The 15,706-nt window shown below is 40.9% G+C and overlaps 1 protein-coding gene across 2 annotated transcripts; it reads right to left on the bottom strand.

Annotated features, from left to right (window-relative positions):
• Window positions 1–756: 756 nt before the first annotated feature.
• LOC133664682 (gastrula zinc finger protein xLCGF3.1-like) lies at window positions 757–15,659 on the bottom strand. Of its 2 annotated transcripts, none has more exons than XM_062069516.1 (2): window positions 15,162–15,659; window positions 757–1,826 (listed from the first exon to the last, which is right to left on the bottom strand). In XM_062069516.1, the coding sequence occupies exons 1-2, from the start codon at window positions 15,190–15,192 to the stop codon at window positions 790–792; spliced, it is 1,068 nt and encodes a 355-aa protein (XP_061925500.1). In that variant the 5' UTR covers window positions 15,193–15,659; the 3' UTR covers window positions 757–789. The 2 variants fall into 2 exon arrangements, with proteins under 2 accessions (XP_061925500.1, XP_061925501.1); XM_062069517.1 differs by lacking the exon at window positions 15,162–15,659 and adding an exon at window positions 4,871–5,016.
• Between the last annotated feature and the right edge of the window lie 47 nt (window positions 15,660–15,706).

The following is a 15,706-nucleotide window of genomic DNA, read 5'->3' as shown; positions in this document are numbered from 1 at the left end:
AGCATTGTTAAGCTTCGCCAGGCTGGAAAGCATTAACCGTGTAGTTACAGATCCATGGTTTAATAGTATTGTTGATTTTCTGTCTATCCTTCCAGTCAGGGGTTTATTTCTTTTGTTTCTATATGCAGTTAAGCCCGATGCTATCACGTTAGCTCCGTAGCTAAAGTGTTTCGCCGATGTATTGTCGTGGAGATAAAAGTCACTGTGAATGTCCATTTCGCGTTCTCGACTCTCATTTTCAAGAGGATATAGTATCAGAGGTGGTTTAAAATACAAATCAGTGATCCACAATAGAAAAAGGAGAAAGTGTGGAATCCAATGAGCCAGCTTGTACCTAAGTTACGGTCAGAGCGAAAAAAGATGCGTCCTGCACTGCACTCTAGTCCTTCACTCTCACGTTCCTCATTCACAAATCTTTCATCCTCGCTCAAATTAATGGGGTAATCGTGGCTTTCTCGGTCCGAATCGCTCTCGCTGCTGGTGTAAACAATGTGCAGATGCGAGGAGCCTTTCAACCTGTGACGTCACGCTACTTCCGGTACAGGCAAGGTTTTTTTTTATCAGCGACCAAAAGTTGCGAACTTTATCGTTGATGTTCTCTACTAAATCTTTTCAGCAAAAATATGGCAAAATGATCAAATATGACACATAGAATGGATCTGCTATCCCCGTTTAAATAAAAAAAATTCATTTCAGTAGGCCTTTGAACACAATTGTTATATGTGACAATGTTGTTAAAAAAAATCAAAGTTCACAAAGTCTTGACAGTTTATTTAAAATCCTGCAAGTTCATTGACTGCTGCTGTTCTCACCAGCACACTTGTGTTTCTTACACTGGTACTTATAAGAGAATCTTTCACCACACGCACCACAACCATATGCTTTTTCTCCGGTGTGTATTCTCATGTGCACTACAAGGTTTCTCTGTTCACAAAAGCTTCTGTTGCAGGTTGAACAGGCATATGTTGTGTCACCCGTGTGTATTCTCATGTGTACTTTCATATTGTGACGTTGTATAAAACTTTTGCCGCAGACTGAACAAGTAAAAGGTTTTTCTCCAGTGTGCGTTCTCGTGTGCATTTTCAAATTTTGACTTGTTACAAAACCTTTACAACAGACTTGACAGGTAAAAGGTTTTTCTCCGGTGTGTACTCTCATGTGTACTTTCAAATTTTGACTTATTACAAAACCTTTACCACACATTGAACAGGTAAAGGGTTTTTCTGCAGAGTGAGTTTTAGTGTGTTCTTTTAACACATCTTTTCGTGCAAAACCTTTACCACAGATTGAGCAGGTAAAAGGGTTTTCTCCAGTGTGTTTTCTCGTGTGTGTTTTCAGGTGACAATGGTATTTAAAGGTTTTGTCACAGTGAGAACATTTCAAGTGAGTGTTGTCAGTGTGACATGTCTTATCATCTTTAGAGTCTTCATCATCAGTGTCAGGGGAGTGTGACGTTGTGTCCTCACTATCTGATAGTGGAGCTAAGAGCTTGTCTGCTTGTGATCCTCCACAGTGGTCTCCATCAGCTTCTGTTGTCATGTGTTGTGTTGAGCTGCTGCTTGGAGGCTCCGCCTCTCTCTTCTCCTCACTTTCACCTTTGACCTCATCATCTTCACCTTTCACAATTACCCGAATCACTGGGAACTCCTCCAACCATTCAAGCTGCTCTCCCTCCTGACTGATGCTGTGTTCCTCCTCTTCCTCTTTAAAATGGGGGGTCAGTGGTTCCTCGTCTTCCTCTTTAAAGCAAGAGGGCTGTGGCTCCTCCTGCTGCATCCTGAAGCTCCCTTCCTTTTGCTTACGAATAAGATGTTCTTCACAGACGTCTGCAGGACACAAGAATACAAACATATCATTTAGAAACATCCAGTTTTGCTCAGTCATATGAGGCATTAAGTATGTTTACTAGGGGTGTAACGGTACACAAAAATTTCGGTTCGGTACATACCTCGGTTTAGAGGTCACGGTTCGTGTCATTTTCGGTACAGTATGAAAACAACAAAATATAAAATGGTTATTTATTTACCAAATTTGCAAAATCTTCCACCAAAAATATTTTTCTTAGTGGAATATTTGATGTGAAGTAATGGGGACTTGGATAGGTCAATAATTCATAATAACAATGATTTTGATTCAATATTATGTTTTGAGCAATGACAGTTTGAAAGAAAAAAAACAGCTTTGTTTTATTAGTCAACATTGCAACTTTTTCTAAATTACATTTAATCTTTAAGCTTTTTATTTCACTTTAGTTATGTTTTTGTTTATTTTAATAGTATTTTTAGAATGTGCTGTGGGCCTTTAAAACATTAGCTGTGGGCCGCAAATGGCCTCCGGGGCACACTTTTGACACCCCTGCTATAGATAATAAAAAATTTAATCTGATAAATCTATGGATAAAAAGCAGAGCCTGGCGACGCATGCACGTTTATCATAACTCTCTCTGTCTCTGCCCCTCCCTCACCAATGCTGCTGTTTTTAACCCCTTCTTAACCCTGAACGTACATTGTTAATACACGCAACCATAATTAAAAATGCTGGACATTTGAGGCATTTAAGAAACTCCGCCCTGACAGTTTCACCGGACATGTCCACTTTTGCTAGCATCCCAGCAGTGACCAGGCTAGGATAGACTGACCATACGTCCTCTTCTGACCGGACATGTCCTCTTTTGGGGGGCTGTCCGGGCGGAGTTTCTTAAATGCCTCAAATGTCCGGGATTTTGAGTATTGTTTACACAACGTGCGCTACGCTACTTAATGTGTCCGTGTGGAAACTCGTTCGGTACACCTCCGCACCAAAACCGAAACCCCCGTACCGAAACGGTTCAATACAATTACACGTACCATTACACCACTAATGTTTACATGAACTAAACAAAACCAAGTTGTCACATGAATTATTCTGAAATCTCAGTGGGGGACAAACTAGGGCTGGGCGATATGGCCTTTTATTGATATCTCGATATTTTTAGGCCATGTCGCGATACACGATATATATCGCAATATTTTGCCTTAGCCTTGAATGAACACTTGATGCATATAATCACAGCAGTATGATGATTCTATGTGTCTACATTAAAACATTCTTCTTCATACTGCATTAATATATGCTACTTTTAAACTTTCATGCAGAGAGGGAAATCACAACTAAGTCAATTTAGCAAAAGTGTATTTATGAAACAGTTATTAAGCAGTGGCACAAACATTTATGTCATTTCAAAACAGAAAGTGCAAGATTGTCAGAGACATTTTAAAACAAGCTATTAGTGCACTTTTGTGCATGATGTCACTAAGATGACATATCAAAACAACACTAAATTAAAGTGCACTTTTTGTACAGAACGCCACTACAATAGTTTAAAACAAATAAAGTGCACTTTTGTGCATGATGTCACACAAGATATTTCAATAAGTGTCAAATAAAAATGAGCTGCATAATTGAGTTGAGTTTGAGTTTATTTCGAACATGCAAGCATACAACATGATACATCACAATTTCCAGTTTCTCTTTTCAACATGTTCGAAAAGGAGTAGGAAGAAGCAGAGCTTATTTAATCCTACCCCTTTTCCTTTACATAACAGTTGCTAAAACTTTTGTTCACTTCCTGTTCTCAATTTATTCACAATATACTCCATAAGTAATCACAATAATGTTTCTATACTTGACTTAGGTGATCTATATATACAACTGATGAATATGTTTTTGCTTTTTTACCGACATATTTCAATGGTTATACATTCTAAGATATTATCTATAGAAAATGAAATGTTTTTTTACCACTTTGTAGTTCAGGTTCTTCATCACGTACACAGCTACTCCTCCTCCATTTTTGTTGGTTCTGTTGATGTAGTTTAGTTCGTATCCTTCCAGATCAAAATCTATTCCTTTTTTATCATCAATCCATGTTTCTGTGACAGCAATCACTTTGAAGGGTTCGTTGATGTGTTCCAAAAAGTTCTTAATATTGTTGTAGTTTGCATACAAGCTTCTGCTATTAAAATGAATAATTGACAATTTGTTATCACATTTAAAGGCCTACTAAAATTTTTTTTTTTTATTTAAACGGGGATAGCAGATCCATTCTATGTGTCATACTTGATCATTTTGCGATATTGCCCTATTTTTGCTGAAAGGATTTAGTAGAGAAAATCGACGATAAAGTTCGCAACTTTTGCTCGCTGATAAAAAAAAACCTTGCCCCTACCGGAAGTAGCGTGACGTCACAAGCGGTAGTGCTGCTCACAATACCCCGTTGTTTACAATGGAGCGAGAGATATTCGGAGCGAGAAAGCGACGATTACCCCATTAATTTGAGCGAGGATGAAAGATTCGTGGATGAGGAACGTTAGAGTGACGGACTAGAATGCAGTTCAAGAGATATCTTTTTTCGCTCTGACCGTAACTTAGGTACAAGCTGGCTCATTGGAATCCATACTCTCTCCTTTTTCTATTGTGGATCACGGATTTGTATTTAAACCACCTCGGATACTATATCCTCTTGAAAATGACAGTCGAGAAGGCGAAATGGACATTCACAGTGACTTTTATCTCCACGACAATACATCGATGAAGCTCTTTAGCATGAGCTAACGTGATAGCATCTGTCTCAAATGCAGATAGAAACTAAATAAATAAACCCCTGACTGTAAGGATAGACAGAAGATCAACAATACTACTATCAGGAGACACCGAACCAAACACTGGACATGTAAATACACGGTTAATGCTGTGCCGCCTGTCGAAGCCTGGCAATGCTGTTGCTAACGACGCTAACTTAGCAACGGGACCTCGTCAGAGCTATGATAAAAACATTAGCGCTCCACCTACGCAAGCCAGCCCTCATCTGCTCATCAACACCCGTGCTCACCTGCGTTCCAGCGATCGACGATGCGGTCGGCGGCCCGGAGACGTAGGAAGTCAAGGTGAGGTCGCCGGCGCTAGTGTCTGCTATCCAACAAAATCCTTCTTGTTGTGTTGCAGTAGTCCGCCGCTAATACCCCGATCCCACCTACAACGTTCTTCTTTGCAGCCTCCATTGTCTATTAAACAAATTGCAAAAGATTCACCAACACAGATGTCCAGAATACTGTGGAATTTTGTCGAAGAAAACAGAGCTCTGTGTATTGTGTCCATAAGGGTCCAAACACTTCCGTGGACCTTGCGACGTCACGCGCAAACGTCATCCTCCAAAGGCGTTTTGAACTGGAAGTTGCCCGGGAAATTTAAAATTGCACTTTATAAGTTAACCCGGCCGTATTGGCATGTGTTGCAATGTTAAGATTTCATCATTGATATATAAACTATCAGACTACGTGGTCGGTAGTAGTGGCTTTCAGTAGGCCTTTAATGTTGCTATTATATTGATCATCTGTATAATAAAAACAATTATTACTAATGTGGGAGAAAAAATTTGTATCTGGATCTATATCATTTTCCAAATCCTGGTTTTTGTAATCTTTGTTGCAGAAATTTTTTAGTTCCATATTTTCTTGTTCAACACTCTTTGATGTTGTTTCAATAATCTCTATAAGTGTAGGTCAGGGGTCGGCAACCCGCGGCTCCGGAGCCGCATGCGGCTCCTTGACCACTGTGATGCGGCTCAGCTACATACATGCCGACCCCCCCGATTTTCCCAGGAGGTTTATGGATCTCAGTGTCTCTCCTAGATACCTCACAGGGAAAAAATAATCCTATTTACACTCTAATTACTAAATAAAGGGCGTGCCCTAATTGCACTGCAGTAATTGTCCTCTATAGCATTTACATACAGCGTGCCAGTCCAGCCACATGTTGCATGTTGTTATTACTTGCACACACAGGAGACAGCAAAGCATACTTACTCATCAGCCACACAGCTTACACTGACGGTAGCCGTATCAAACAACTTTAACATTGTTACGTTACAAATATGCGCCACACTGTGAACCCACACCAAAAAAGAATGAAAAACACATTTCTGGAGAACATCCCACCGTAACACAACATAAACACAACACAACCATTACCCAGAATCCCATGCAGCCCTAACTCTTCCAGTCTACATTATACACCCCCGCTACCACCAAATCCCCCCACACATCAACCCCCCCCCCCCCCTTCTCCGTGCGTTGGTTGAGCGGAAGAGTTAGGGCTGCATGGGATTCTGGGTATTGGTACCGTCAGTGTAAGATGTGTGGCTGCTGAGCTAGTACGCCTTGCTGTCACATACGTGAGCAAGCTGAAACTGCATTCTACATGTGGTCGAGCAGGTACACTTTTAGGGCAGACTGTAGAGGGTGCCAAATGCAGTGTCATCACGCTCTGATATTCGGGAGTCTCCCGGGAAAAATGAGAGGGTTGGCAAGTATGACGCTATCAAGCGCCATTCATTCAAAACTCGCGGGCTGCGCTAACATCAAATTTCCACATTAAAGTGCGTGCCGGTGCGTGTGTCGGAGACCCCTGGTTAACATAGCACAAAGCATTTAAGCTTTTTATGCAGTGTTTTTCATTTAAAAATTTTTTTTGTGGCTCCCATTACTTTCTTTAATTTGTGAAAATTGCCAAAATGGCTCTTTGAGTGGTAAAGGTTGCCGACCCCTGGTGTAGGTGGATGCAATCCTGAATGTAGGTCCTCTTGTTTAGTCGTCCCTTGGAACATAGTAGTGTCGATGCTGAATTTAGGTGCTTGTTTTCTGTCAGAGTCCATTATCATCGTTGTTGTGGTAGCTGTGTAAACTTTAAAAATTGTCCAGGTCCTTGCTGTCATGGACAGCAAGCACTCTTGCTTCTGGACCTCCATTCAGCTATAATAGGAAATCAAATAGTGTATGTCCTTCACTATGTGGTAGGTTCCTGCGGACGTTATCTCCTTCTGTTGTTGACTATTTGTTTCATACGGTGTTGATGTGGAAATGGTTGCTTGGGCATTTTGTTGGTGTGGCACCGAACGGAGATGTTGACATGCGGAGTTTCAAGCACTCTTCATTCTCTAGCGGGTGATTTTTCAAATGATGCTACATTAGCAGTGCTGCTACATTTTCTAGCAACTCTTTTGCCGCATAAACGTTGAACATATTACCGCTTGAAGCCAAACCACCGCCAGACGATGGACCGCCTGCTGTTTTTCTTGGGAATTAATTATTCCTTCATTCGTTACCAGATTTGCACCTTCTCTCTCTCGTATTACCACTCGCACCACTACGCTAGCATCACAGCTAACGTTACCATGTCGCTACCTCTCTGCTCCGCGGGAGCATGTGACGTTGCACATGTGACGTATGTAACAAGGTGCGCTTGTTTATCTCTCTGTGAGAAGGAGAGACAAGAAAGAGTGAAAAAAGCCCGTAGTGTAATGCCTGCAACTAAAAGCAACTGCGTGAAAACGTATACTCGAATATCACGATATAGTCATTTTCTATATCGCACAGAGACAAACCCGTGATATATCCAGTATATCGATATATCGCCCAGCCCTAAGAACAGGACATACTGATACTAAAAAAATGCCACATAGTCGATTATGCAAATGTGATTAAGTAATCTCAATACTGAATGTGAATATGCTCGGGCTTTCCCTTTTAAAGGGTTATTTTGTCCTATTGACTATCTGTATAAAGTGATGAGACTACAATTGAAGTTTAACAGTTTATTCTACAAATGGACTGGGATAGGTAACTCAATTTGAAGGGTAGCTAAAATCGACAGAAAAACATTATTAACATTGCTACTACGGATAATTTCAACAAAAACTCGTCAAAACAGCTCAATACCTATAATATGGGCTTTTTAAACATAAGATCATTGTCTCCCAAAACGTCATTAGTTAATGAGGTCATTAGAGACAACAATCTTAACGTCATTGGTCTTAGCGAAACCTGGCTCAAACCAGACGATTTTTTTGCGCTAAATGAGGCATCTCCTCCTAACTATACGAATGCACATATTGCCCGTCCCCTTAAAAGGGGTGGGGTTGCACTAATATACAATGAAAACTTTAACCTTACCCCTGACCTAAATAATAAATATAAATTGTTGGAGGTGCTTACTATGAGGTCCGTCACATCGCTGCCTCTCGACCTGGCTGTTATCTACCGCCCCCCAGGGCCCTATTCGGGCTTTATCAGTGAATTCTCAGTGTTCAACCACGTGGTTGCAAGACCAGACGGAATGTATCATTTCTACAAGATTATTAAATTAAAAACATTAAAACTGCACTATCTTGTTGACCTCAACACTGCTCTTGTGACGTACAAAGCTCATAACCACATGCTGCCTCTGTGTCTACAGGAGAGGTCCAACCCCAGAGAGAATCCCTATGACCTCAGAGGTTCAGCTGTCTTTCAGAAAGCAAACATAAGAACGAGCTTAAAAAGTAGATGTGTTTCTGTCAGGGGGGTTCAACTGTGGAACAGCTTGGATGATTCCTTCAAATGTTCCAGTTCCATTCACACATTTAAAAAACACTTTAAAGGCCTACTGAAAGCCACTACTACCGACCACGCAGTCTGATAGTTTATATATCAATGATGAAATCTTAACATTGCAACACATGCCAATACGGCCGGGTTAACTTATAAAGTGCAATTTTAAATTTCCCGGGAAACTTCCGCTTGAAAACGTCTATGTATGATGACGTACGCGTGTGACGTCACGACGGCAACGGAAGTATTCGGACCCAATGTGTCACCATACAAACTGCTCTGTTTTCATCGAAAAATTCCACAGTATTCTGGACATCTGTGTTGGTGAATCTTTTGCAATTTGTTTAATGAACAATGGAGACTGCAAAGAAGAAAGTTGTAGGTGCGATCGGTGTATTAGCGGCGGACTACAGCAACACAACCAGGAGGTTGTGTTGTGTTTGAGCTGGATAGCAGACGTGCTACCGTGAGTACAGCTTTGGCTTCCAAATATTTGATCGCTTGCCCGTACGTGCATGTCGCTATGTGCATGTCATGTACGTAACTTTGGGGAAATATATGTTTCTTGCCGACTCTGATGGCGGCCGGGGTGTCGTCGAAAGCTACAACACCCGCCGCCGCTCCGTAGCTAAGTTAGCTTCAATGGCATCGTTAGCAACAGCATTGTTAAGCTTCGCCAGGCTGGACATTATTAACCGTGTATTTAGATGTTGATGGTTTAATAGTATTGTTGATCTTCTGTCTATCCTTCCAGTCAGGGTTTTTTAAAATGTTGTTTCTATCTGCATTTGAGCCTGATGCTATCACGTTAGCTCCGTAGCTAAAGTGCGTCACCGATGTATTGTCGTGGAGATAAAAGTCACTGTGAATGTCCATTTCGCGTTCTCGACTCATTTTCAAGAGGATATAGTATCCGAGGTGGTTTAAAATACAAATCCGTGATCCACAATAGAAAAAGGAGAGTGTGGAATCCAATGAGCCAGCTTGTACCTAAGTTACGGTCAGAGCGAAAAAAGATACACCCTGCACTACACTCTAGTCCTTCACGCTAACGTTCCTCATCCACGAATCTTTCATCCTCGCTCAAATTAATGGGGTAATCGTCGCTTTCTCGGTCCGAATCTCTCTCGCTCCATTGTAAACAATGGGGAAATGGGAGGAATCCTTCCTCCTGCGACGTCACGCTACTTCCGGTATAGGCAAGGCTTTTTTTTATCAGCGACCAAAAGTTGCGAACTTTATCGTCGTTGTTCTCTACTAAATCCTTTCAGCAAAAATATGGCAATATCGCGAAATGATCAAGTATGACACATAGAATGGATCTGCTATCCCCGTTTAAATAAAAAAAATTCATTTCAGTAGGCCTTTAAGACCAATATTTTGAAAAAATATATCACACTTGAATCAACACAGTAGTTAATACTATGATCAATGTTAATTAAAAACTAAATGTGGGATATAAATAATAATGGAAGTATAACTGTTTGTATATAGTATATAATTGGTGCAAAGGTTTAACACGTGTACAAGGATATTTCACATGACTTTACTGTGTATATAATTGAACTGTGTTTATGTTGTGTATAATGTGTATTTATAATATGTTGTACAAAGGACATTTCATAATTTGTGTTCATCTTCAGCCTAAACCCTTTCGGTCTGCAACATTTTCAATCTATGAATGTACACCTGGTTGTTTATTTTGTTGACCATTGACCGAAGAAATAATAAACTAATAAACTAAACCAGACAACCCAACTTCTTATACAGGAGGCGTGTCTTAATGAAATCAAACAATGGATGTCCGCTAACTTCTTGCAACTCAACGCCAAGAAAACGGAAATACTGATTATCGGTCCTGCTAGACACCAACATTTATTTAATAATACCACCTTAACATTTGACAACCAAACAATTACACAAGGCGACTCTGTAAATAATCTGGGTATTATCTTCGACCCAACTCTCTCGTTTGAGTCACACATTAAGAGTGTCACTAAAACGGCCTTCTTTCATCTCCGTAATATCGCTAAAATGTGTTCTATTTTATCTACTAGCGACGCTGAGATCATTATTCGTGCGTTCGTTACGTCACGTCTGGATTACTGTAGCGTATTATTTTCGGGTCTCCCTATGTCTAGCATTAAAAGATTACAGTTGCTACAAAATGCGGCTGCTAGACTTTTGACAAGAACAAGAAAGTTTGATCATATTACGCCTATACTGTTTATACCTTTATATATATATATATATATATATATATATATATATATATATATATATATATATATATATATATATACGTATATATATATACCTATACTGGCTCACCTGCACTGGCTTCCTGTGCACTTAAGATGTGACTTTAAGGTTTTACTACTTACGTATAAAATACTACACGGTCTAGCTCCATCCTATCTTGCCGATTGTATTGTACCATATGTCCCGGCAAGAAATCTGCGTTCAAAGAACTCCGGCTTATTAGTGATTCCCAGAGCCCAAAAAAAGTCTGCGGGCTATAGAGCGTTTTCTGTTCGGGCTCCAGTACTCTGGAATGCCCTCCCGGTAACAGTCAGAGATGCTACCTCAGTAGAAGCATTTAAGCCCCATCTTGAAACTCATTTGTATACTCTAGCCTTTAAATAGCCCCCCTTTTTTAGACCAGTTGATCTGCCGTTTCTTTTCTTTTCTCCTCTGCTCCCCTCTCTCCCTTGTGGAGAGGGAGTTACACAGGTCCGGTGGCCATGGATGAAGTGCTGGCTGTCCAGAGTCGGGACCCGGGGTGGACCGCTCGCCTGTGTATCGGTTGGGAACATCTCTGCGCTACTGACCCGTCTCCGCTCGGGATGGTCTCCTGCTGGCCCCACTATGGACTGGACTCTCACTATTATGTTGGATCAACTATGGACTGGACTTTCACAATATTATGTTAGATCCACTATGGACTGGACTCTCACTATTATGTTGGATCAACTATGGACTGGACTTTCACAATATTATGTTAGATCCACTATGGACTGGACTCTCACTATTATGTTAGATCCACTATGGACTGGACTCTCTCACTATTATGTTAGATCCACTATGGACTGGACTCTCACACTATTATGTTAGATCCACTATGGACTGGACTCTCACTATTATGTTAAATCCACTACGGACTGGACTCTCACTATTATGTTGGACTGGACTCTCACTATTATGTTGGATCCACTATGGACTGCACTCTCACAATATTATGTTAGATTCACTACGGACTGGACTCTCACTATTATGTTAGATCCACTATGGACTGGACTCTCTCACTATTATGTTAGATCCACTATGGACTGGACTCTCACACTATTATGTTAGATCCACTATGGACTGGACTCTCACTATTATGTTGGATCAACTATGGACTGGACTTTCACAATATTATGTTAGATCCACTATGGACTGGACTCTCACTATTATGTTAGATCCACTATGGACTGGACTCTCTCACTATTATGTTAGATCCACTATGGACTGGACTCTCACACTATTATGTTAGATCCACTATGGACTGGACTCTCACTATTATGTTAAATCCACTACGGACTGGACTCTCACTATTATGTTGGACTGGACTCTCACTATTATGTTGGATCCACTATGGACTGCACTCTCACAATATTATGTTAGATTCACTACGGACTGGACTCTCACTATTATGTTGGATCCACTATGGACTGGACTCTCACTATTATGTTGGATCCACTATGGACTGGACTCTCACTATTATGTTGGATCAACTATGGACTGGACTTTCACACTATTATGTTAGATCCACTATGGACTGGACTCTCACAATTATGTTGGATCCACTATGGACTGGACTCTCACTATTATGTTGGATCAACTATGGACTGGACTTTCACACTATTATGTTAGATCCACTATGGACTGGACTCTCACTATTATGTTGGATCAACTATGGACTGGACTTTCACAATATTATGTTAGATCCACTATGGACTGGACTCTCACTATTATGTTAGATCCACTATGGACTGGACTCTCACACTATTATGTTAGATCCACTATGGACTGGACTCTCACTATTATGTTAAATCCACTATGGACTGGACTCTCACTATTATGTTGGACTGGACTCTCACTATTATGTTAAATCCACTATGGACTGGACTCTCACTATTATGTTAAATCCACTATGGACTGGACTCTCACTATTATGTTGGATCCACTATGGACTGCACTCTCACAATATTATGTTGGATTCACTACAGACTGGACTCTCACTATTATGTTGGATCCACTATGGACTGGACTCTCACTATTATGTTGGATCAACTATGGACTGGACTTTCACAATATTATGTTAGATCCACTATGGACTGGACTCTCACTATTATGTTAGATCCACTATGGACTGGACTCTCACACTATTATGTTAGATCCACTATGGACTGGACTCTCACTACTATGTTAAATCCACTATGGACTGGACTCTCACTATTATGTTGGACCGGACTCTCACTATTATGTTGGATCCACTATGGACTGGACTTTCACTATTATGTTAGATCAACTATGGACTGGACTCTCACAATATTATGTTAGATCCACTAATGACTTGACTCTCACACTATTATGTTAGATCCACTATGGACTGCACTCTCACAATATTATGTTAGATTCACTACGGACTGGACTCTCACTATTATGTTGGATCCACTATGGACTGGACTCTCACTATTATGTTAAATCCACTATGGACTGGACTCTCACTATTATGTTGGACTGGACTCTAACTATTATGTTAAATCCACTATGGACTGGACTCTCACTATTATGTTAAATCCACTATGGACTGGACTCTCACTATTATGTTGGATCCACTATGGACTGCACTCTCACAATATTATGTTGGATTCACTACAGACTGGACTCTCACTATTATGTTGGATCCACTATGGACTGGACTCTCACTATTATGTTGGATCAACTATGGACTGGACTTTCACAATATTATGTTAGATCCACTATGGACTGGACTCTCACTATTATGTTAGATCCACTATGGACTGGACTCTCACACTATTATGTTAGATCCACTATGGACTGGACTCTCACTACTATGTTAAATCCACTATGGACTGGACTCTCACTATTATGTTGGACCGGACTCTCACTATTATGTTGGATCCACTATGGACTGGACTTTCACTATTATGTTAGATCAACTATGGACTGGACTCTCACAATATTATGTTAGATCCACTAATGACTTGACTCTCACACTATTATGTTAGATCCACTATGGACTGGACTCTCACACTATTATGTTGGATCCACTATGGACTGCACTCTCACAATATTATGTTAGATTCACTACGGACTGGACTCTCACTATTATGTTGGATCCACTATGGACTGGACTCTCACTATGATGTTGGATCCACTATGGACTGCACTCTCACACTATTATGTTAGATCCACTATGGACTGGACTCTCACTATTATTTTAAATTCACTATGGACTGGACTCTCACTATTATGTTAGATCCACTATGGACTGCACTCTCACTATTATGTTAGATCCACTATGGACTGGACTCTCACTAATAATATTTTATACTTATGTATAAAATACTACACGGTCTAGCTCCATCCTATCTTGCTGATTGTATTGTACCATATGTCCCGGCAAGAAATCTGCGTTCAAAGAACTCCGGCTTATTAGTGATTCCCAGAGCCCAAAAAAAGTCTGCGGGCTATAGAGCGTTTTTCTATTCGGGCTCCAATACTATGGAATGCCCTCCCAGTAACAGTTAGAGATGCTACCTCAGTAGAAGCATTTAAGTCCCATCTTATAACTCATTTGTATACTCTAGCCTTTAAATAGACCCCCTTTTTAGACAAGTTGATCTGCCGTTTCCTTTTCTCCTTTGCCCCCTCGCCGGGTTATTCCAGTTTCGGTGACCATGGATGAGGTGCTGGCTGTCCAGAGTTGGGACCCGGGATGGACCGCTCGCCTGTGCATCCGTTGGGGACGTCTCTGCGCTGCTGACCTGTCTCCGCTTGGGATGGTCTCCTGCTGGCCCCACTATGGACTGGACTCTCACTATTATGTTAGATCCACTATGGACTGGACTCTCACTGTTATGTTGGATCCACTAGGAACTGTACTTAGAGGGGGGGTTACCCACATATGCGATCCTCCCCAAGGTTTCTCATAGTCATTCACATCGACGTCCCTTGTGTGGGCTCAGTGCCGAGGATGTCGTTGTGGCTTGTGCAGCCCTTTGAGACTTTTGTGATTTAGGGCTATATAAATAAACATTGATTGATTGACTCTCACTATTATGTTAGATCCACTATGGACTGGACTCTCACACTATTATGTTAGATCCACTATGTTCTGGACTCTCACACTATTATGTTGGATCCACTATGGACTGGACTCTCACAATATTATGTCAGAACCACTCGGCATCCATTGCATCCGGTCTCCCCTAGAGGGGGCGGGGGGTTACCCGCATATGCGGTCCTCTCCAAGGTTTCTCATAGTCATTCACATCGATGTCCCACTGGGGTGAGTTTTTATGTGGGCTCTGTACCGAGGATCGTCGTGGCTTGTGCAGCCCTATGAGACACTTGTGATTTAGGGCTATATAAATAAACATTGATTGATGACACAATATATTTAAGAATAGTGCTAATAATCAAATATAAAGTTAGTAAAGATGTGAGAGTAAGAAGTAAACAAACCTGTTATGTGTAACACAACTTGATGTTTCATGAACACAGCGTCCAGTAGTTGATGTTGTCACTCCTTCTCCTCTTTTGTTAAGAGAAAGTTATTCCTCCTCGTACTCTGCGAACGTTCTTTTCGCACATGTTCACACAATCACAGCTGATCTTTGCTTCGCGATATGTTGACAACTGCTTCTGTGTTCAGAACTGCACGAATGTACAAACATGTCGTCTCTTTGTTAGAGGCTAGCGAGGTAACTTAAGCTAAAATAGCAAGCACTATAAAGCGTCAAAGTGCGCTCAGACTGATGTATCCGGATACAAAAAATATTAAGAATATGTAGTCTATTAAAATACATGTATGTGTATATGTACGCACTTATTAAAAATATAAAACTATAATGGCCACGTTAGGCCTTCTCCATCAAACGCCATCTTGCTGTGTCCTCGTTCTTCTTCTTTCGAATTCCAGCAGACGAGTGGAGTATTTTAGGCGTTTTACTGCCCTCCACAGGTTGTTAACGGTATTACTTCGTCCTGTCCTATGGGCCATACTACAT

The sequence above is a fragment of the Entelurus aequoreus genome, linkage group LG14 (assembly GCF_033978785.1).
Source record: "Entelurus aequoreus isolate RoL-2023_Sb linkage group LG14, RoL_Eaeq_v1.1, whole genome shotgun sequence".
NCBI classification, from domain to species: Eukaryota; Metazoa; Chordata; class Actinopteri; order Syngnathiformes; family Syngnathidae; genus Entelurus; species Entelurus aequoreus.
This window is presented reverse-complemented; position numbering and strand designations above follow the sequence as displayed.

What these genes read in the sequence shown, in the direction of transcription:
- LOC133664682 (XM_062069516.1), bottom strand. Translation starts at nt 15,192, where the DNA reads ATGAAACATCAAGTTGTGTTACACATAACAG. An exon ending in AGTTGTGTTACACATAACAG is followed by an intron (nt 1,827 to 15,161) that starts GTTTGTTTACTT and finishes TGTGTCCTGCAG; the next exon opens with ACGTCTGTGAAGAACATCTT.